Source organism: Pseudoliparis swirei, chromosome 4 (assembly GCF_029220125.1).
Source record: "Pseudoliparis swirei isolate HS2019 ecotype Mariana Trench chromosome 4, NWPU_hadal_v1, whole genome shotgun sequence".
In the NCBI taxonomy this organism is placed as follows: domain Eukaryota; kingdom Metazoa; phylum Chordata; class Actinopteri; order Perciformes; family Liparidae; genus Pseudoliparis; species Pseudoliparis swirei.
The window spans coordinates 27,349,758-27,372,779 of NC_079391.1; the positions used below are offsets into that span (position 1 = coordinate 27,349,758).

At 41.8% G+C, this 23,022-nt stretch overlaps 1 protein-coding gene across 1 annotated transcript; it reads left to right on the forward strand.

Moving 5' to 3' along the window:
- Positions 1-1,680: 1,680 nt before the first annotated feature.
- On the forward strand, positions 1,681-21,488 carry LOC130192219 (mucin-5AC-like). Its single transcript, XM_056412010.1, has 30 exons — positions 1,681-1,778; positions 1,957-2,016; positions 2,142-2,403; positions 2,767-2,881; positions 3,014-3,104; positions 3,185-3,291; positions 3,948-4,176; positions 4,949-5,074; positions 5,182-5,299; positions 5,520-5,658; positions 6,035-6,145; positions 6,706-6,775; positions 8,130-8,267; positions 8,973-9,137; positions 9,221-9,315; positions 9,427-9,553; positions 10,113-10,368; positions 10,622-10,674; positions 11,029-11,132; positions 11,594-11,745; positions 12,314-12,452; positions 13,052-13,162; positions 13,553-13,732; positions 13,860-14,099; positions 14,730-14,886; positions 15,402-15,530; positions 15,795-15,945; positions 16,061-16,101; positions 16,191-16,418; positions 16,510-21,488. The coding sequence occupies exons 1-30, from the start codon at positions 1,712-1,714 to the stop codon at positions 19,284-19,286; spliced, it is 6,738 nt and encodes a 2,245-aa protein (XP_056267985.1). The 5' UTR covers positions 1,681-1,711; the 3' UTR covers positions 19,287-21,488.
- The last annotated feature ends 1,534 nt before the right edge of the window (positions 21,489-23,022 follow it).

Consider the following 23,022-nt stretch of genomic DNA (forward strand, 5'->3'; position numbering starts at 1 on the left):
AGACAGTCCTGTATATATATATATATATATTGTTGTCTCAGTACCTGTTGTGCAATGAAAAGAAACTTGAATCTGATCCGATCTAATCTAATCTAAGAAGCTAGTGTTTTTGTTTTACAGAACATTTTATGAAACAACAGGATTCAGAAAGCATGACTGAAAACAATTGCGTATTTGTGTTGCTTTGTAAATGTCTGGGCTACACCCATGATGCTGTGCTGTACGCAGATGACCCTCTTAAAGCAGCTTCATAATCTCATTTGAATGAATTGTAAAACAATACTAATGGATCTATAATGACTTTCCATTCATGTTGAGTAACTTTCTATTGTTGCGGATGACTGACAAGAAAAACAAAAGACAAATTCTGTTAATCACTCAGACATTCGAACACACCTTGATTGGGTTTAATCTTTTTGCCACTTGAGTCAAAATATGATAAAGCAAAGCCAATAAAACACTGAGGAGTATAAGCCTTTATTTATCTTTAGTTAGTGTTCCATAATTGGTCATAAGGATGGAAAATTATTTCCACAGGTAGAAACCAGATTTGTTATGTGTGTTTCCTCTTCAAACCTTGAATAATGCCAAAGATGTTTCCTTAAGCTCTGAGTCTGAAAATAAAGAACTTTTGCCTTCCTTCTCACTGATCATTGCCACAGGTAGAAATGCATATTTGCGTTTGAGTTACAGTTCTAAACTAGAACGGGCACTCGGTAGAGCGCATACCTTCGCATATCACAAGATCGGGCATTGAATTATGAACATTTTGGCATTGGATAAGAATTAACTGCGTTATGGTAAAAATAAGATATTGACCTTTTCATGACCTTGACCTTGACCTTTGACCCGATCGATCCCAAAATCTAATCAAATGGTCCCCGGATAATAACCAATCATCCCACCAAATTCCATGTGATTTGGTTTAATACTTTTTGACTTATACGAATAACACGCACGCACGCATACAAATACACGGCGATCAAAACATAACCTTCCGCATTTTCAATGCGAAGGTAACAATGGTTATCCCCAATTCGTAAGGTTCCTCTCACATTGCAGTTGATGTTTCGAAAGGGATAGTTTAACCGAATTACAAAACAACACGTGATGTGTCTCAATGCTGATTTTTGTGTAACTGTGTGGGGTAAAAAATCATAAGGTAAAAAAATCTCAATCACTATGATACTATGAAACACCCGGGGGGATCAACTTGCTAAAAACATGCAAAGCCAAGCTAGGACTCGCCAACCTTGTGTTTTAGGGACGAGCCGCTGTAACCCCTGAGCCAGTCAGCCCTGGTAGTAACAGTTTTGAACTTGAATATGGATACAGAAAGTTATCAAACTGTTTGATCAAAGAACACATGATTTGGACCAAGTAAAAACACAGCGCTAACCTGGCTGTAATTGTAGACATGGATTTGGGGAGTATAGGCTGTGGCCTTTACGTGATCGCGTGTATCCATCACAGATTTAAGGTGGACATCTGTGTGCATGCTCTGTAACCTCGCCCTTCATATATCAGTTGTTGTAAGCGTAGTGAACCAGGGACAAAGGAAATAAATGAAACAAGCAAGAATGGCATTCATGAATCACCACGTCAAGCAATGGAATTGCCACTCCCTCACCTGCCACATTAAGACCTTGCCCCTTGCTATAAAGAGCTGGACCTCCCTTCCATCTTCCTCAGAGATCTTGTTGAGAAGCAAATGGCGATGGCTAACGAGTGGCTTCTATGGCTGACCGTGTCTGCTGTCGTGGCGGCTTTGCACACCGGTACTTTAACTACACTCTATTCGGCAGCCTATCAAATATGACAAATGGGACTATGAGCAGTTCAAATGTTTATTCATGCGCTACGGCCTTATTTTTAATTTTTTTAATTTAGCATTGAGATTTGGTTATTGATGAATTGACAAATAACTTGACAAATATCTCTCATTACTTTCAACAGAGGCAAAGTCGGCTGTGAACGTCTTCTCCTCCATGTCCCAGACTTCTGAAAGAATAACAGGTGAGCTTGTTGGTTAGCAGCTGTAAACTGTTCCTTTATGAAGGCAACGTGAGAGAATTCAATCATGTAAGTGAAGGCCTGTATAAAGTATGGCCACTGTTGTGGTGTCATGTCCTGTCTTTTAGGCGTTAGTCCCATCCACAATGGCCAGATTTGCAGTACGTGGGGCAATTTCCACTTCAAGACCTTTGATGGAGATATTTTCCAATTGCACTCCACTTGCAACTACATCCTGACCTCTTCATGCCGGAGCGGTTACAAGGACTTCAACATCCAGTTAAGAAGACAGGATGCTGGTGGCCAAAACACCATCAACAGCATCATTATGAAGCTGGAGGGTGTAGTGGTGGAGCTCTCTGAGGGCTCTGTGATCGTTGATGGAGAATTGTAAGTTTACCCTTAAAACTTTAAGCCCTTTCCACTGTGCCTGAGTAATGTGATTCATTATGCTGGATGGCACATATGGGTCATGTTTGTTAATATATCATAAAAACATTGGATTGCAGTGATGACATGATTAGTTGCCATGGCAACTTTAGTATGTTACCATACATATCTAATGTTTTAGGCTTTGTTTATAATGCTTAACGGAACCTGAACTTGAGAATCCTCCTTTGCTTAAGCAGTAGTCATTAGGAAGGCACTACACAGAAGTTATGGGCAAATACTATTAACAATCTAACGTTGGTTCTTGGAGCCTAAGTAAAAATAATGGCCAAAACAATGTGACCTCTATCTTTCTTTTTGCAGAGCCGCCCTACCATTCAGTCAAGGAGGAGTGCTCATCGAGAAAACTCCCACCTACATCAGAATCAAAGCAAAACTGGGATTAGTTGCTATCTGGAATGAGGATGACTCTTTTCTGGTAGGATCTTGGATCTGTAGAAAAACCTGTTGTGACGGTTATTGTAATGTCAATGTCAGACTTGGAGAATGTGACTAATGCTGCGCTGCCGATTCTAGCTCCTGCTCAAGGTGATGCTCTTTGTTCTCACAGGTGGAACTAGACCAGAAGTACAAGAACCAAACATGTGGTCTTTGTGGGGACTTTAATGGGGTCCAGCTCTTCAATGAATTCTACAGTCATGGTACACTTTGTCCCACTTTAACAAGTCCGTCAGTGTAGATGCGGCCACAAAGATGTTTATTCTTTAAATTATTCAAACAGGTGTGAAAATAACCCCAGTGGATTTTGCTAACTTCTGGAAAATGGATGGTCCAACTGAAAGCTGCTCTGACTACACACTGGAATCGACTCAAAGCTGCAGCAACTTGGTGAGGCTTCACCCAGTTATATACGGGATGTTCTACGCAATACTTTGTGGCAGTCCCAAATTTCTAAGAGGTTGGCCCCCATGTATTGTGGTGTCAGTGAAGGCTGAATGCTACTGGTTTCATCAACCGCGTGCTACCGATGGCGTTTCCTCTGAATTGGGTAGTAAAGTAACAAGACTGACACACATATTTTGAACATAAAGTTTGTTTTGATGAGCTTATCTTTAATCTGAATAGTACCATGTGTTACATTCAGTCAGTGTGAACATATCTCTCCCTCCTTATGAAATAATTCTAAATCCGTTTTTAAATCCAGTATTGTTTAAACTAATAACAATAAAAACCGGATGAGCAAATCAACAAAATAATGCTTTATATAACTACTACAGGTCTAAAAGTGGTCATGCATATATATAGTTGGACTCAAAGCTCAGTGCACTAAGCTAGACGACAACGTTTCTGTGTTAGCAGAAGGGCTAAATAATCACCTGCCCCCACCTGATCATACATTAGTTTTCAGTAATTCCACGAGTTGGCATTGATAATATGTGTGGCCTTTGTTACGATTGTGACCGATTTGATGCAGATATGTTTCAGATTCTTTCCTACCGAATAATACTGTCCTTCCTCTGGCTCCATTCCCGCCTGTCCTGTAGAAACCTCTGTGCGAGCCGCTCCTCACAGGGCCGGCCTTCAACAGCTGTTACAGTCTGCTCGACCTCGCCTCCTTCACTTCTGCCTGTGTTACGGACCTCTGCAACTGCGCCAATGGCATCGATGGACCCGCTGACCCATCCTGCCTGTGCAACACTGTGTCAGAGTTCTCCAGACAGTGTAGCCATGCCGGTGGAAAGCCTAAAAACTGGAGAACCAAGGAGCTGTGCTGTGAGTAGACTTATTTGACTTTAGATATTGAATATCTCATTGCTATGAGGGCTCGTCTGCCCTGTCTGCACCTTTGTCCCCCAAAAATTACATTCCGATTAAATAAATCCAAGAAAAGGCCAAATTATAAAAAATGCCGTCAATGCTGAAGTTTGTAAAGTAAGCATAATTCGAGAAAGCTTATCAGTACTAAGAGGACTCAGAATGTTGCACCCTTGGTGTCTTTGGTTTGGATATTACATTTGGATGTGTTCACATTTATATGTTGCAGCAGTTTTCTGCACCATAATATTTTTAGGAGGAAAAAAAAGGAGTTTATATTACTTAGTATTGTGATTAAAGATATTATGAACTTTGACGTAGAGCTGTGGTTCTCCAAACGGGAACAAGCAGGACCAACAATCACTAACATTATCTCCTAACTTGCTAATTTGGAGCAAACTAATGGGTGTGTTTGTTGAAGAGACTATAATGTACACTTTGATATTAATATGTTATTTAACACACACTTACACAGACCTGTCCGTCGTTAACCAAACACTAAAGTCAGTGTTAGTAAGCTGAATCATAAAACACAAGGCCATTCATAACATGAGGTCAACCACACCCCCTCCCCAAGCTTAGGTGTTCCGTGGCAGGAGGGGGTGGCAGGCGATTGAGGGACTGGAACCCTTCCACAACAAGGACGTTTGTGTGATTACATGCTCTGAATGAGAGTCGGAGAGGTTACGTAAGTCAAGTGGTAAAAAAAACATCTGATGTGTATTCACAGGGAAGTCATGTCCCTACAACATGGAGTACATGGAGTGTGGCAGCCCTTGTGCCGACACCTGCTCCAACCCCGAGGCCAGCCTCACCTGTGACAACCACTGTATCGATGGATGCTTCTGCCCCCCAGGTACAGCAGAGTAACACACACACACACACACACACACACACACCTACACACACACACACACACACACACACAGTGTTAAAATACAGTGGTTGTTTGATCCCTTTCAGGCATGGTTTGGGATGATTTAAATAGAAAGGGTTGTGTCCCAATGAGCGCGTGCTCCTGCAGCTACAACAGCAAGATCTATGGACCTGGGGAGTCCTACTCCAGTCACTGCAAAAGATGGTATGATATAGTGTGTGTCAGTATGTCTGCATGTTAGAGGACCATTACACATTGTGGAAATTGCGTTAGTTTTACAGAATAATTACGGTAAGTTGGTTTTAAGTCAATTTGAGGATAAAACACCAACTTGTTTACATATATATATATATAAAATCATGAGTGTCCAGTGCAGAGCTACAGAAGCTCCCACAATAAGATGAACTTGTGTGTGTGCTGACAGTGTGTGTGAGAGTGGACAGTGGACGTGTACGGAGGAGAACTGTCCAGGAATGTGCTCTGTGGAGGGCGGGGCTCACATCAACACCTTCGATGGAAAAGACTACAGCTTCCATGGGGACTGCTCCTACGTCCTGGCTAAGGTAGTTCACACACACACACACACACACACACACACAAACACACACTCACCGTGTCACCATGACTTACAGTACGAACCTATTGCATCTGTCCATCCTGGAGAGGGATCCTCCTCTGTTGCTCTCCTGAAGGTTTCTTCCCTTTTTTTCCCCCTGAAGGGTTATTTGGGAGTTTTTCCTCATCCAATGTGAGGTTTTGGGGCAGGGATGTCTATGTGTACAGATTGTAAAGCACTCTGAGACAAATTTGTAATTTGTGAAATTGGGCTATACAAATAAACTGAATTGAATTGAATTGAATTGAACCTGTGTGCTGCTATCTGCAGGTATGTTGTGTCCATTCAGCAGTTGTTGGATAGTTGTGCATTTGTGTGTTTAGGACTGCACTGGAGCCCAGTTTGTGGTCCAGGTACAACTGGTGCAGTGTGGACTGACTGACAGTGAAACCTGCCTCAAGTCTGTGACCTTGGGTCTGTCTGGAGGGGCTCATGTGAGTATGATACACACACTAAACACTATTTACTTCACTTTTTTTTATTGGAAAAATTAGAGCTTGGAGTGTTTTCAGCAGATCATTTGTTTATTAATGTTTCAATGACATAATAAAAAATAAAATGTCAGCATTATTTCGTAAGGAAATGAGCAAAATATATCAATACTAGTTGTGGTCTTCACATCATCATATATTATCTTCACATCATCTTCATACAATCAAGTAGTTTACTGTTGAATTATGTTTTTCTAACATTTCTGCACACAATAATCGTGTAATCTTTGAACTAGATTGAGTCTATCACAGTGATTATCAATCCCACTTTTATGTTTGAATCAAAGGTGTTATCAGAGGATCTACATTGTCGAATGCAGCACATATAATAAGAATTATAATACAAAAAAGATGAAAATAATTAAATACAAATACTATAATAAATGAAATGTTCAATGTAACTGTCTTAGTTTGAGAGAGCTGCATGAATGATGCTTAGCTCTTTGAACACACCCAGAATGTAAAGATGTCAAAACTAACATCTGGCCTCCTGTCATATAAAGGTGATCACCATCCAGCCCAAAGGGAAGGTTTTTGTGAATGGGATCTACGCTCAGTTACCTTTCTCTGCTGGTAAGAGACTCTCTACTACACAGTCTTCTCCTCTGTCGATCTTCTCTCTCTCCGTCAGACACGTATAAAGGATAGTGTTCCTGAATTATAACAATATACAGGGTATTTTTCAGTGTCGCCAGGCCCCAAACTATGGTATCTGATTTCTTCTTTTCTATACTTCTTTCCATCTATGAAGTGAAACCCGTGGGCTTGACGGTCCGGTCACACACGGCTGTCCTGGTTGACGCTGGAGTTAAATCTATTGAGAACATAGTGAAGGGTGTGAGGTGGTGCATGGGCAGAAACCACGTGCACAGCTTTGTTCTTCAATATCTGGCAGCCTCGATTGTCAATTCTGATGAACATAGTTGTCAGTGGCTGTGGGTGGGAAGCTAATAAGGACCACTGTCCTGGTTGCTGTACTAGCAGCCTCTACTGGAGAGTATGTGTTAGTGCCAGTTTGTGTCTGAAGTGATGAATTTCATTGCTGATGAGGAGTGGCTGGAGACATGTGAGGTCACTCTGTCTCTGTCACCTCTCTAGAGCATGCCCATTAAAGGGAAACCCCGCACAATTAAAAACATGTATACATGTTATTTCTCTGGTCTAAGATAGTTATATATATATATATATTAGTAAACATGAACACTCTCTCCCAAATTCAATGTGTGATGTCATCAAGGTTAAAGTGTGAAACTGCTCCAAAGACAGTGAATTGAATCTTCGAGATGAAATCTCCCGGGGGAATGTTCTGACTATATGGTACATGTTCTGTTTCACGACTGAGGATGCTACAATGGAATTAAAGAATAAAACACATTATATTGGTAAACAAAAATCACTTATTCCTCATCTGTGGATTAGCCCCAGACTTTTTAAACATGATGAAATCACACATTGGAGTTAAATTCTCTGCTTTCTGGCTTTGATAGAGAATATCTCATGTTCAAAAATATTGATCAAACTTACCCAGGCCATGGTAATAACGTATTGGAATTCCTCATTTAGGTAGTGTTCTGCCTAAGATGGTAAATAATTGCAAAATTAGTAAATAAAACACATTTTAAAAACCTCACCCAAACCCTAACATGCATATTAGAATGAGCTCAGTAATACCCCACTTCATCAGCATCAATAATCAACATCCAGTTGCTGTTTCCACACAAGTCTCCCCACCAGCTCGACATCTTTACTGCAGAACCAGCAGCATTTCATTGTCTTCTGTCTTCTGGAGAAATGATACATTTCAGTTTCAATATGCTTTAACTGTGCGCTGTTTTTCTAACTACTTGATGGGCAGGTAGTCCATTCCGTGTCCTCCCTTTCACTCTTCTAGCACACTCCCATCCTCACCCTTTCTCTTAACCCACAGCTGGGATCTCCGCCTTCAAAGCGTCCTCCTTCTACCTGCTGGTGCAGACGTCTGTCGGTGTTCTGTTGGAAGTGCAGCTCCAGCCAGTCATGCAGCTCCACGTCACAGTGACCAGTGAATACCAGTCCAAGACCTGTGGTATGTGGACTAAAATGACCTGTATGTGCTTTCACACTGGAAGCATCCCTCAGAGAACTGACACAGGGATGGTGTTATAGATCTCTATTGGTTGTTGCAAACAGTGAATATGTGAATACATGGGTTTGGTAAACAAACACAACTAATCCAGAAGTCAGGCATCCATGTGGAAAGAAAGTCAGTGTTATAACATAAACATAACATATCCATCTAAGGAGGAAAGTGGAAATAAACTGTCTGAAGATAAAGTAATAAATGTGTACAATACTATAACCATGAGTGTTAAAAGTTAGAATAGATTGTGACATAAATACAAATTAATACTAAATACTAAAGGATGTTTTAAGTCAAAGTATAATACTGATTATAATTTCCATAGCTGAAATGCATCATACTGTTACTGTTCTTTAGTGATACATTATATCAGGATACACATTATACGAGTATTTACAAAGCATTACGCCGTTTTTAGTTTGATGTTTTTTCAATATTTCATTGCTAATTTAACATAATTAATAAAAGAATGGCAATTTGGGAAAAACTGCAAAACCCAAGTGCTTTAAATGTAGACAATAGTTTCTCTGGAGTCACGAATAGATGCTGGAGCCCATGTGACTGACCTGGTAAACATGAGATGTGAGAGAGGACTCACAAGATGACAATTTGCCGCTTGCTTGACATTACCGTGATGGTGTCCACCTGCAGGTCTGTGTGGGAACTTCAACAGCAACCAAGCTGATGACTTCCTGAAGCTCAGTGGAGTTCCAGATGCCACAGCAACCGGTTTCGTCAACAGCTGGAAGACACATGCTGCTTGCCCCGATGTGAAGAGCAACTTTGAGAAGCCCTGCAGTCTTAGTGTGGACAACGGTAGGTCTGACTCATTTCCATTCTGTGTTATCACTGTGGGTTGTTTGGATTGACTGATGTTGGGCTTTGTTTGTCAATGACAGAGAAATACGCCCAGCACTGGTGCTCCATGCTGAGTGACCCCGAAGGAGTGTTTGCCTCCTGTCACTCAGAGATCAGCCCTGACTCGCACAAAGAGGTGAGGCTCACAGCTACAGCTCAAACATATATATATATATGGACAAGACTCCAGACCTTAAAGGCATGACCTCGCACTGCACTGATTTTTAAAAATCTTCTCTTATCACAGAACTGCATATATGACTCCTGTAACTGTGAGAACAGCGAGGACTGCATGTGTGCTGCGGTCTCCTCCTATGTCCATGCCTGTGCAGCTGCAGGAATCCAGATGAGCGGCTGGAGGGAGACCATCTGTGGTGAGAGTGCAGAGTCATTGTAAAACAGAAGAGTCGAACCAAACAATTGGTTTTCAACGTCAGACAGCTTCTTTCTGAGAACAAATGTGTAACAATTCAATTAGCTTAATAAAAGAGAGAGAGATGTGACAGATAGATCACACAAATACAGCTTCAACTCAGCCTTCATAACACATCTTAATATGAATCAATTTCATGACTTTTTAGGGATGGGATATAGAAATAGGCGGAGCTGGTACTAAAAGATGCAGCTCAATGTACATGGATATGAATATATGATCTTGGCTTTTACAGTACGCCAGGTATTTCATAAAAGTTCCCATTTGCCCCATTGGATTGGATGACATTTTGTGTCATCCCTGAGTGCAGGAACAGTCATCAAATATTTTAAACATAAGAGAAAATATTGTGAATTTGATTTTTTAAATCCTCTGATACTCATCGTTTGATATGCATTTGGCATATAAGAAGATGAATGAACAATTAGGATTAAACCAGGTGTTTAAATGAAGTCAGAGTCTCACAGGTGTTCACTGGCTCTGTGGTCTGATCTCCTCAGGGAAATATGCCAGCTCCTGCCCCCGCAGCATGGTCTACTCCTACAACATCACGGCCAGCAGCCACACCTGCCGCTGCATCAGCAGCTCCGACCTCAGCTGTCACTTCTCCTTCCCGCCCATCGATGGCTGTGTCTGTGCAGAGGGAACCTATCTGGACGACGCTGGGAAGTGTGTCCAATCTCACGAGTGTCCCTGTTATGACGAAGGCTCCGTGGTGCCCGCCGGACAGGTGGTCAACAGGGACGGGGTCATGTGGTATGTACATGATATATTGCACACATTTTTATTAGTTATTACAGTGATATGTATGGAATTCAGAAGGTTCAAATGAGTGTACTTTACAGCTTTTATCTGACTCTAAAAGCCCAAGTCATCTTTTGAATCTTTACTCCTTTCGTGAATATTTGTTATTCCTCTTATTTGTGATAAACTGGAAATAGGACTGTTTAAACAGTGTGCTGCAAGGATATATATGTTAATGTGTTGATTGTTTTCATTTCTCCCCTAGCACCTGTAAGGAGGGCAAACTGAGCTGCATTGGGAAGTTATTTGCACAACCATGTAAGTTACACTGCAGTTGATAATTATCAAGTGTTAAATGACTTCCTGATAGTATCTATCAGCTGTCCAGCTGTGACAGTTTAAAAGCTTGAGTGGAGGTGGTGGCCTGCCCTCATAGCTAAAATGTTATAACTGGAGAGAGGGATCCTCTTCTGTTGCTCTCCAGAAGGTGTCTTCCCTTTTTTGGGAATCTTTCCTGATCCAATGTGAGGTGCTGGCACAGGGATGTTGTATGTGTACAGATTGCAAAGCCCTCTGAGGGGAGTTTGCAATTTGTGATTTTGGTCTATAGAAAATAAAGTGAATTAAATCGAATTTTAGAACAAAATCCATTTCAAATATGTCTTTTCTCAGTGTCCTGTGCTCCTCCCATGGTGTTCTTCAACTGCTCTGCTAATGGTCCGGCTGCAAAGGGAACTGAGTGTGAGAAGAGCTGCAACATGTTAGATCCGTCCTGTGTGAGTCTGAAAATACTGATTATTTGTTTAAATCTAGATGACATATTTGGATAATCGGATTTTTGAGATAAATTCAAATATTTTTTCTGCTGGTGCATGGATGAAATATTTGGTGGTGAAAGGTAAGTACGACGGGCTCCAGTGCATTGTCTCGTCACGTGAGGAAATAGAGACAACTTACACACATATTGCCCAGAAATCATCATTGCATTAGCTATTCCTTTAATTGAATAGTATTGTACAGTTTTTGCTTAAAACGCTTACATTTATGTAGAATACGGATTCCATGTGATAGATTGCTATTAACTATTGGCACCACTTTCAAAAGAATGTACATTTCTCTTTGAACACAGTCAACCCCCTCCCCCCTTCTCCCCCCTTCCCTCCTCATTGGCCCCGTGGAACCTACACATTTTATATTTTGCCCGTGCTGTGGATTGTAAATATGATCTATTCTGCAGGTGACCACGGCGTGCGTGTCCGGCTGTATGTGTCCATCTGGGATGGTGCTTGACGGTGAAGGCGGCTGCATTCAGCCAGAGGCCTGTCCCTGTGTTCACAACGGTGTCTCTTACCAGCCTGGACAAACCACCAATGTGGACTGCAACACCTGGTAGGTATATTACAAGCAGAGTGAAACTATTTAAAACAATATGCATTATTTTGTAAAGAATGAAAACAGCAGCAAAAAAACAACTCAGATAATATGGTCGACATCTTCCCATTAAAAACTTCAACTTTGACTGATGTTTGAGCACCAAACATCATGATGTAAACACAGAGTCCACCTCCTCTCGGCCCACCAGAGTCCTAGTCCTAATAGTTTGCCCATCAAGTGCTGCTTGATCCTGGACCACGATGGAGCCAGGTTTCTGTAAAGATGTGAGCTCAGTAATCATCAGCATCACATTGCTGGGTTCTCCTGAAGTCTCATTACATTCATTTTATTTTCCTGCAAACAGGCATCAGCCAGCCAGGAGCATGCCGAGTAGTGGAGTTGCTTTAGGTCCTAGCTGGACTAGCTTAGCTTCCATCTCAGATCTCCTCCCTCTCCTCCCTGCAGCAGTTCGGTGGTGTTTGGTCCAGCAGCTCTGGCTCGGTGGTCGGCTCTGGGTGGTGATCGTTTCATGTTGTGTCTTTTATGATAAGCCTGAAGCAATCTAATGCATATCTGTTCACAGCACTTGTAAAGACATGAAGTGGGAGTGCACGACCAAACAGTGTGATGGAACCTGCTCGGTCTATGGCGCTGGACACTACATGACTTTTGATCAGAAGCGCTACACCTTTGATGGCAGTTGTGAAAGCATTCTCACTCAGGTATGAACACACAATAGTTGTTGAACCGAGTCCTCTGTGAGAAACTTCCGTCATCATTTTTGACACATGCATACTCCTGCTGGATGCTGGTATACTTTAGTTATTTGGCTTGGAAGAGAGTCATGTAATATGAAGTGCTCAGGTCATACATTAGAAGTCAATCATTAACTGTGACCTCCATGGTTCAGGACAAGAGCTTAGGTTTCATTAAACAATGGGGGAAGGGTGGTGGGACCAGGACATTTTCAACACTTCATTTCTTGCATTCTGGTAACTTGTTCTGCACTAATTGTTGGGAGAAAAGTCTTTGTACGTGTGAAAACAATAACAAATCGGGTGTCAGGCAATCTGTATCTCTCTCAAATGTGTATTCTCCTGTCGATCAACTTTTCTTATTTAAATATCTCTGCAGAGTTAACACACATGATTTACTCTTTCCACCTCTTTTCTATCTTTTGTTTGGGAAAAATAACTTCTTCAGAGTATTGTGAATCCAGTCTTTCTTTATTAAATGCTACATGAGTGAATAGTTAAGCAGAGCCACTAAAATTGATGATTAGTGTTTTGAATATATGTGTGTACGTGTGTGTCTTCCTCAGGACTACTGTGGCAATGCTACGAGTAATGGAACCTTCAGAGTGCTCACTGAGACTGTTCCATGTGGAACAACAGGAACCACCTGCACCAAGAACATCAAGATCTTTATTGGGGTAAACAGTCAATATAAAACATTTCGGCGTTGTCATGACTCAAAATAAACAGCTGACACCAAGCTGAAATTCAAGATAAAATCCCATAGGTACACTGATTTGGTGTTTCTCGTGTTGAGTTAAAGATTAACCAGACTTGCGTTGTAGAGAACGTTCGGCTCTTATTCACACTTGGTGTTTCCACACAAAAAGACACAAATGTGAATATGCCGACTCAAACCACTTGATTTGTAAGGGGCACCATATTCATGGGATGCAGAAAAAGAGGAGCTCCTTATATTATATCTGGATATAATGTGAACACTGGCTCCAGTGACATTTTCTGAGATGTTTTCTATGAAGTTGGGATGTGAAATGTTCAGTATCCTGTCAATGTCTGTCTTTTTTTAGGATGCAGAACTAATTCTAACAGATGGAAGCTACCAGTTGGTTTTGGGGGGAAATGAAGAAACAGTTCCATTTCAGTACAGCACTATGGGCATCTACCTGGTAATTGAAGCCAACAATGGACTAATTTTCATATGGGACAGGAAGACCAGTTTGTTCATCAAGCTCAGCCCAAAATATAAGGTAACCCTGCAAAATATAAAGGATTTGGGGGATTTTAATGTGACTACAATTGATTTTATTTTGACAGCAAAAGGCAAGTTCTGATATATACATTGACCAACATGACATAAGAGCTCTACCTTTTCAGGGTCGTGTATGTGGACTGTGTGGCAACTATGACGACATTGCAAATAATGACTTCACGACAAGATCCCATGCAGTGGTTGTCAACCCACTGGTGTTCGGTAACAGCTGGAAGAATTTGCCAAGCTGCCCCGACGCTCACAGCATCATCAACCCCTGTACAGCCAACCCACACAGACAGGCCTGGTCCCAGAAACAGTGCAGCATGATACAGAGTGACGTCTTCACAGCCTGCCACTCCATTGTAGGTTGTTATTAAATTGAAACTCTTGCATTTTCAGGTTAAAAGGTCAAATTTGTTCGGAAGAAATCACGTAACCTAATAGGCAGATTGCCATGAATTAGCAAATGGTTTTGTTTATTCTACTTAAGGATAGAAACCCCATGTGACTATTGTAAACATAATTTACCTAAACACCGAAATGTGTATTTTCTTTCAAATAGTCTGAACCAAGACATCTTGTGGAAGCAAAACCGACCAAAATCAAAACAATTCATCAGCGCTAGAAATACAATGTTCCCTTCATACCCTTTTTACACACATTTAAGAACAAAGTTATTATTTGCATTTGCAAGTATCAAAAGTAAAATTATTCATTGCCCTCTTTCAGTGTTAAATTATTATATATATTTATTATTTGATCATTATTTGCAATACAGTAACATTTATGCAACATTTTGTTGTTGTAGTTAGTTGAGGGGAAGTTTTGTGAACAACAATTTGATATACTGTTGCATTGTTTCATCTCTGAAAAGTGTAATATATTGTATAACCTGTTTTTTTGTAAGCTAATCAGTGACTCTATATTTTAGGTAAATGTAGTGGAGTACCTGCGTTTAACTCATTAGCGTATCTTCTTACTCTTCCCTGTAGGTGGATCCGGCTCCATTCTATGATGCATGTGTGTTTGACTCATGTGCTTGTGACACGGGTGGAGACTGCGAGTGTTTCTGCACTGCTGTGGCTGCTTATTCTGAATCCTGTAATCAAGCTGGCATCTGTATACCATGGAGAACCCCAAAGATCTGTCGTGAGTAACCGAGATGAAACATTCCATTTCTAAAAGCAACAATAAGTTCATTCAGTACATCTGAGTTCAAATAATTTTTTAGATAAAGGGAGAGAAAAGTAAATGAAATCTGTCATAACTTGCATCGATAATGTATCAAATATAACCATCTGTTATCAGTGATAACTATATGTCTTTCCTTAGCCTTTTAAAGTTTAAATATTAAATGATTGTTATCCATTTTGAGATCCAGGTCCCATATTTTTCAAACTTCAGGAGTGAAATAGGATATTTTCTAAAACTGAGCAATACAATATATTTATCATTCAATGTACTTCTATTTTCAAGAAGTTAGACTTTCTTTTAGAGATTACAGTTCTTAGGTCTGTATTTTGCAGTAGATAGTACAAAGAATGAATACAAATAACTACGAAGAAAGCAGACATAAACCGCTAGTCTGGCTCTGTTTAAAGGTAAAATAGTCCTGAAGAGTCCAGTCTGGTATATGCCTTTACTAAGTAGTATTTTTTGTACAGCTCTTTTCTGTGACTACTACAATCACCCTGGTGAATGTGAATGGCACTACAAGCCATGTGGATCTCCTTGTATGAAAACCTGCAGGAGCCCGTCAGGAAGATGTTCTACAGAAATACCTCCACTAGAAGGTATGCCACAATATGAGGTTTTAAAAATTGACCTAATCTCCAACTAAATAAATTCAAGATTACACATTAACTGGAATTTTTTCATTGGCTGTCTTTTTTGAAGTTATATTGAAGAAGTTGCTTAATAATATTACTCGTTCAATGCCAAGTGAACACACAAAAAACACAGTCAACAGGTGGTGACAATGGTTTGGCAATAATAATGACAAGAAATGAGGAACCAATTTCTTGCAATGAGTGAACAGCCGTTTGTTTTTCAATTAGGTTGCTATCCAAAATGTCCTACTGCACAAGCATACTTTGATGAGGACAAAATGACATGTGTTTCGAGAGAACAATGCGGCTGCTACGATACAGAGGGGAGACACTATAATAATAATGAAGAGGTGCCAACAACTGAAAACTGTCAAACATGGTAGGTATTGCATTTATCACATGTCCCAAACAACAAGATATAACTTTGTGACAGGGGAAATTAAATGGAAATTACTCAAAACTGACAAATATATTTCATATTTTCTTTCTTAAAGTACATGTTCAACGACCATCCAATGCCATTATGATGCTCAAGGTATGCAAAGACTGAGAGACATTGTGGGTTCTAAAAGTACTAACTTTTGTTAATGGTTAATAATGTTAATAATATATTTCTCTTTACAGCCTGCACTTGCACATATCATGGAAACAAGTATCCCCCTGGCAATACGATCTATAACACAACAGATGGACATGGGAACTGCATCACAGCAGTATGTGGGAATAATGGCACCTTGGATAAGAGATCATATCCATGCCCAGAAACTACTCCGACAACCCATATGCCCAGTACAACCACAACAGCAGCCAGCCCGTCTTCAAGCACCTTTGTTTTCACATCAACCACACCAGGTATGTGCAAAGTATTCATTCTGGAGTCATATTTAGCGGTATACTGTAAGATGTACTACATAACCAACACATATATTATTTGTGTCCACAGAGCAATCTACAACACCTCAAATTTCAACAATAATTTTTACGACTGAACATTTTACAGTAACACCTTGTCAGGAAAATGTATGCACCTTTTCACAGTGGATAAGTGGCGACTACCCAACCTATGGTTTTGGAGGTGGGGACAATGAAACCATCAAATTCATCATCCAGAAAGGATATAAAATATGTCCAAAACCAGTGGAAGTAGAATGCAGGGCTAAAAACTATCCCGATACACCATTAAATGACTTGGGACAAAAAGTAACATGTAATATGGAAGGACTTCTGTGTAGGAACATTTTACAGTATCCCCCGATATGTTTAAATTATGAAATTAGGGTGAAGTGTTGCCAGACGATGCAGTGCAGCACAACACCAAAACCTACTGTTACTTCCTCAACAATACAAACTAAAATACCTTCTACGAAGACCAACACACCCTTTATCACATCAGAAAAAACAACAACTCAAACACAAACAACTACAACGACTAAAACCTCTCCCACAACTTCGACCACAATTAAAACACATACTACAACTCAACAACCGACAACGACACCATCAACTCTTTCCACAACAGTTCCAACTACAACACCTTCAACTACGCCAACCTCCACAACTTCAACCACAACAGTTCCAACTACAACCGCTTCAACTCCGTCAACCCCCAAAACTCATTCAACAACAGTTCCAACTACAACACATTCAACTACACCAACCACCACAACTCCAACTCCTTCCACAACAGTTCCAACTACAAGCGCTTCAACTACGCCAACCACCACAACTCCAACTCCTTCCACAACCGTTCCAACTACAACACTTTCAACTACGCCAACCACCACAACTTCGACCACATTTGAGACACCAACTCCGACACCCTTCACTACACCTCATTGCCCTGAGGGAAACAATATGACATGTGGTTGGTCAGGATGGATTAATCTTGGCAAGCCCACACCAGGCCCTGATGGTGGGGATAATGAATCAATCCAGAAGATAATCTCATCTGGTCATCTTGTATGCTCTTATCTTGAAGACGTTGAGTGTCGAGCTGCTTCTTACCCAGACATGTCCATGTCACTGGTGGGTCAAACTGTGACTTGCAATAAAGAGGTTGGTTTCAAATGCATCAACAAAGAACAAGGGCTTCAGCAAGAGTGTTTTGATTATGAAATCCAATTAAAATGCTGTGGGTGTCCAGGTCCATCAACTGCTTCAACTCCTTCCACAACAGTTCCAACCACAACCGCTTCAACTCCGTCAACCCCCAAAACTCATTCAACAACAGTTCCAACTACAACAGCTTCAACTCTGTCAACCCCCAAAACTCATTCAACAACAGTTCCAACTACAACACATTCAACTACGCCAACCACCACAACTCCAACTCCTTCCACAACCGTTCTAACTACAACACCTTCAACTATGCCAACCACCACAACTTCAACCACAACAGTTCCAACTACAACCGCTTCAACTCTGTCAACCCCTAAAACTCATTCAACAACAGTTCCAACTACAACACATTCAACTACACCAACCACCACAACTCCAACTCCTTCCACAACAGTTCCAACTACAAGCGCTTCAACTACGCCAACCACCACAACTCCAACTCCTTCCACAACCGTTCCAACTACAACACCTTCAACTACGCCAACCACCACAACTTCGACCACATTTGAGACACCAACTCCGACACCCTTCACTACACCTCATTGCCCTGAGGGAAACAATATGACATGTGGTTGGTCAGGATGGATTAATCTTGGCAAGCCCACACCAGGCCCTGATGGTGGGGATAATGAATCAATCCAGAAGATAATCTCATCTGGTCATCTTGTATGCTCTTATCTTGAGGACGTTGAGTGTCGAGCTGCTTCTTACCCAGACATGCCCCTGTCACTGGTGGGTCAAACTGTGACTTGCAATAAAGAGGTTGGTTTCAAATGCATCAACAAAGAACAAGGGCTTCAGCAAGAGTGTTTTGATTATGAAATCCAATTAAAATGCTGTGGGTGTCCAGGTCCATCAACTGCTTCAACTCCTTCCACAACAGTTCCAACTACAACCGCTTCAACTCTGTCAACCCCCAAAACTCATTCAACAACAGTTCCAACTACAACACATTCAACTACGCCAACCACCACAACTCCAACTCCTTCCACAACCGTTCCAACTACAACACCTTCAACTACGCCAACCACCACAACTTCAACCACAACAGTTCCAAGTACAACCGCTTCAACTCTGTCAACCCCTAAAACTCATTCAACAACAGTTCCAACTACATCACATTCAACTACACCAACCACCACAACTCCAACTCCTTCCACAACAGTTCCAACTACAAGCGCTTCAACTACGCCAACCACCACAACTCCAACTCCTTCCACAACCGTTCCAACTACAACACCTTCAACTACGCCAACCACCACAACTTCGACCACATTTGAGACACCAACTCCGACACCCTTAACTACACCTCATTGCCCTGAGGGAAACAATATGACATGTGGTTGGTCAGGATGGATTAATCTTGGCCAGCCCACACCAGGCCCTGATGGTGGGGATAATGAATCAATCCAGAAGATAATCTCATCTGGTCATCTTGTATGCTCTTATCTTGAAGACGTTGAGTGTCGAGCTGCTTCTTACCCAGACATGTCCATGTCACTGGTGGGTCAAACTGTGACTTGCAATAAAGAGGTTGGTTTCAAATGCATCAACAAAGAACAAGGGCTTCAGCAAGAGTGTTTTGATTATGAAATCAATTAAAATGCTGTGGGTGTCCAGGTCCATCAACTGCTTCAACTCCTTCCACAACAGTTCCAACCACAACCGCTTCAACTCCGTCAACCCCAAAACTCATTCAACAACAGTTCCAACTACAACACATTCAACTACGCCAACCACCACAACTCCAACTCCTTCCACAACCGTTCCAACTACAACACCTTCAACTACGCCAACCACCACAACTTCGACCACATTTGAGACACCAACTCCGACACCCTTAACTACACCTCATTGCCCTGAGGGAAACAATATGACATGTGGTTGGTCAGGATGGATTAATCTTGGCAAGCCCACACCAGGCCCTGATGGTGGAGATAATGAATCAATCCAGAAGATAATCTCATCTGGTCATCTTGTATGCTCTTATCTTGAAGACGTTGAGTGTCGAGCTGCTTCTTACCCAGAAATGTCCATGTCACTGGTGGGTCAAACTGTGACTTGCAATAAAGAGGTTGGTTTCAAATGCATCAACAAAGAACAAGGGCTTCAGCAAGAGTGTTTTGATTATGAAATCCAATTAAAATGCTGTGGGTGTCCAGGTCCATCAACTGCTTCAACTCCTTCCACAACAGTTCCAACCACAACCGCTTCAACTCCGTCAACCCCCAAAACTCATTCAACAACAGTTCCAACTACAACACATTCAACTACGCCAACCACCACAACTCCAACTCCTTCCACAACCGTTCCAACTACAACACCTTCAACTACGCCAACCACCACAACTTCGACCACATTTGAGACACCAACTCCGACACCCTTAACTACACCTCATTGCCCTGAGGGAAACAATATGACATGTGGTTGGTCAGGATGGATTAATCTTGGCAAGCCCACACCAGGCCCTGATGGTGGAGATAATGAATCAATCCAGAAGATAATCTCATCTGGTCATCTTGTATGCTCTTATCTTGAAGACGTTGAGTGTCGAGCTGCTTCTTACCCAGACATGTCCATGTCACTGGTGGGTCAAACTGTGACTTGCAATAAAGAGGTTGGTTTCAAATGCATCAACAAAGAACAAGGGCTTCAGCAAGAGTGTTTTGATTATGAAATCCAATTAAAATGCTGTGGGTGTCCAGGTCCATCAACTGCTTCAACTCCTTCCACAACAGTTCCAACCACAACCGCTTCAACTCCGTCAACCCCCAAAACTCATTCAACAACAGTTCCAACTACAACACATTCAACTACGCCAACCACCACAACTCCAACTCCTTCCACAACCGTTCCAACTACAACACCTTCAACTACGCCAACCACCACAACTTCAACCACAACAGTTCCAACGACAACCGCTTCAACTCCGTCAACCCCCAAAACTCATTCAACAACAGTTCCAACTACAACACATTCAACTACGCCAACCACCACAACTCCTTCCACAACCGTTCCAACTACAACACCTTCAACTACGCCAACCACCACAACTTCGACCACATTTGAGACACCAACTCCGACACCCTTAACTACACCTCATTGCCCTGAGGGAAACAATATGACATGTGGTTGGTCAGGATGGATTAATCTTGGCAAGCCCACACCAGGCCCTGATGGTGGGGATAATGAATCAATCCAGAAGATAATCTCATCTGGTCATCTTGAATGCTCTTATCTTGAGGACGTTGAGTGTCGAGCTGCTTCTTACCCAGACATGTCCATGTCACTGGTGGGTCAAACTGTGACTTGCAATAAAGAGGTTGGTTTCAAATGCATCAACAAAGAACAAGGGCTTCAGCAAGAGTGTTTTGATTATGAAATCCAATTAAAATGCTGTGGGTGTCCAGTTCCATCAAATGCTTCAACTCCTTCCACAACAGTTCCAACTACAACTGCTTCAACTCCGTCAACCCCCAAAACTCATTCAACAACAGTTCCAACTACAACACATTCAACTACGCCAACCACCACAACTCCAACTCCTTCCACAACCATTCCAACTACAACACCTTCAACTACGCCAACCACCACAACTTCGACCACATTTGAGACACCAACTCCGACACCCTTAACTACACCTCATTGCCCTGAGGGAAACAATATGACATGTGGTTGGTCAGGATGGATTAATCTTGGCAAGCCCACACCAGGCCCTGATGGTGGGGATAATGAATCAATCCAGAAGATAATCTCATCTGGTCATCTTGTATGCTCTTATCTTGAGGACGTTGAGTGTCGAGCTGCTTCTTACCCAGACATGTCCATATCACTGGTGGGTCAAACTGTGACTTGCAATAAAGAGGTTGGTTTCAAATGCATCAACAAAGAACAAGGGCTTCAGCAAGAGTGTTTTGATTATGAAATCCAATTAAAATGCTGTGGGTGTCCAGTTCCATCAAATGCTTCAACTCCTTCCACAACAGTTCCAACCACAACCGCTTCAACTCCGTCAACCCCCAAAACTCATTCAACAACAGTTCCAACTACAACACATTCAACTACACCAACCACCACAACTCCAACTCCTTCCACAACCATTCCAACTACAACACCTTCAACTACGCCAACCACCACACCTTCGACCACATTTGAGACACCAACTCCGACACCCTTAACTACACCTCATTGCCCTGAGGGAAACAATATGACATGTGGTTGGTCAGGATGGATTAATCTTGGCAAGCCCACACCAGGCCCTGATGGTGGGGATAATGAATCAATCCAGAAGATAATCTCATCTGGTCATCTTGTATGCTCTTATCTTGAGGACGTTGAGTGTCGAGCTGCTTCTTACCCAGACATGTCCATATCACTGGTGGGTCAAACTGTGACTTGCAATAAAGAGGTTGGTTTCAAATGCATCAACAAAGAACAAGGGCTTCAGCAAGAGTGTTTTGATTATGAAATCCAATTAAAATGCTGTGGGTGTCCAGTTCCATCAAATGCTTCAACTCCTTCCACAACAGTTCCAACCACAACCGCTTCAACTCCGTCAACCCCCAAAACTCATTCAACAACAGTTCCAACTACAACACATTCAACTACGCCAACCACCACAACTCCAACTCCTTCCACAACTGTTCCAACTACAACACCTTCAACTACGCCAACCACCACAACTTCAACCACAACAGTTCCAACGACAACCGCTTCAACTCCGTCAACCCCCAAAACTCATTCAACAACAGTTCCAACTACAACACATTCAACTATGCCAACCACCACAACTCCAACTCCTTCCACAACCGTTCCAACTACAACAACTTCAACTACGCCAACCACCACAACTTCGACCACAATTGAGACACCAACTCCGACACCCTTAACTACACCTCATTGCCCTGAGGGAAACAATATGACATGTGGTTGGTCAGGATGGATTAATCTTGGCAAGCCCACACCAGGCCCTGATGGTGGGGATAATGAATCAATCCAGAAGATAATCTCATCTGGTCATCTTGTATGCTCTTATCTTGAGGACGTTGAGTGTAGAGCTGCTTCTTACCCAGACATGTCCATGTCACTGGTGGGTCAAACTGTGACTTGCAATAAAGAGGTTGGTTTCAAATGCATCAACAAAGAACAAGGGCTTCAGCAAGAGTGTTTTGATTATGAAATCCAATTAAAATGCTGTGGGTGTCCAGGTCCATCAACTGCTTCAACTCCTTCCACAACAGTTCCAACCACAACCGCTTCAACTCCGTCAACCCCCAAAACTCATTCAACAACAGTTCCAACTACAACACATTCAACTACGCCAACCACCACAACTCCA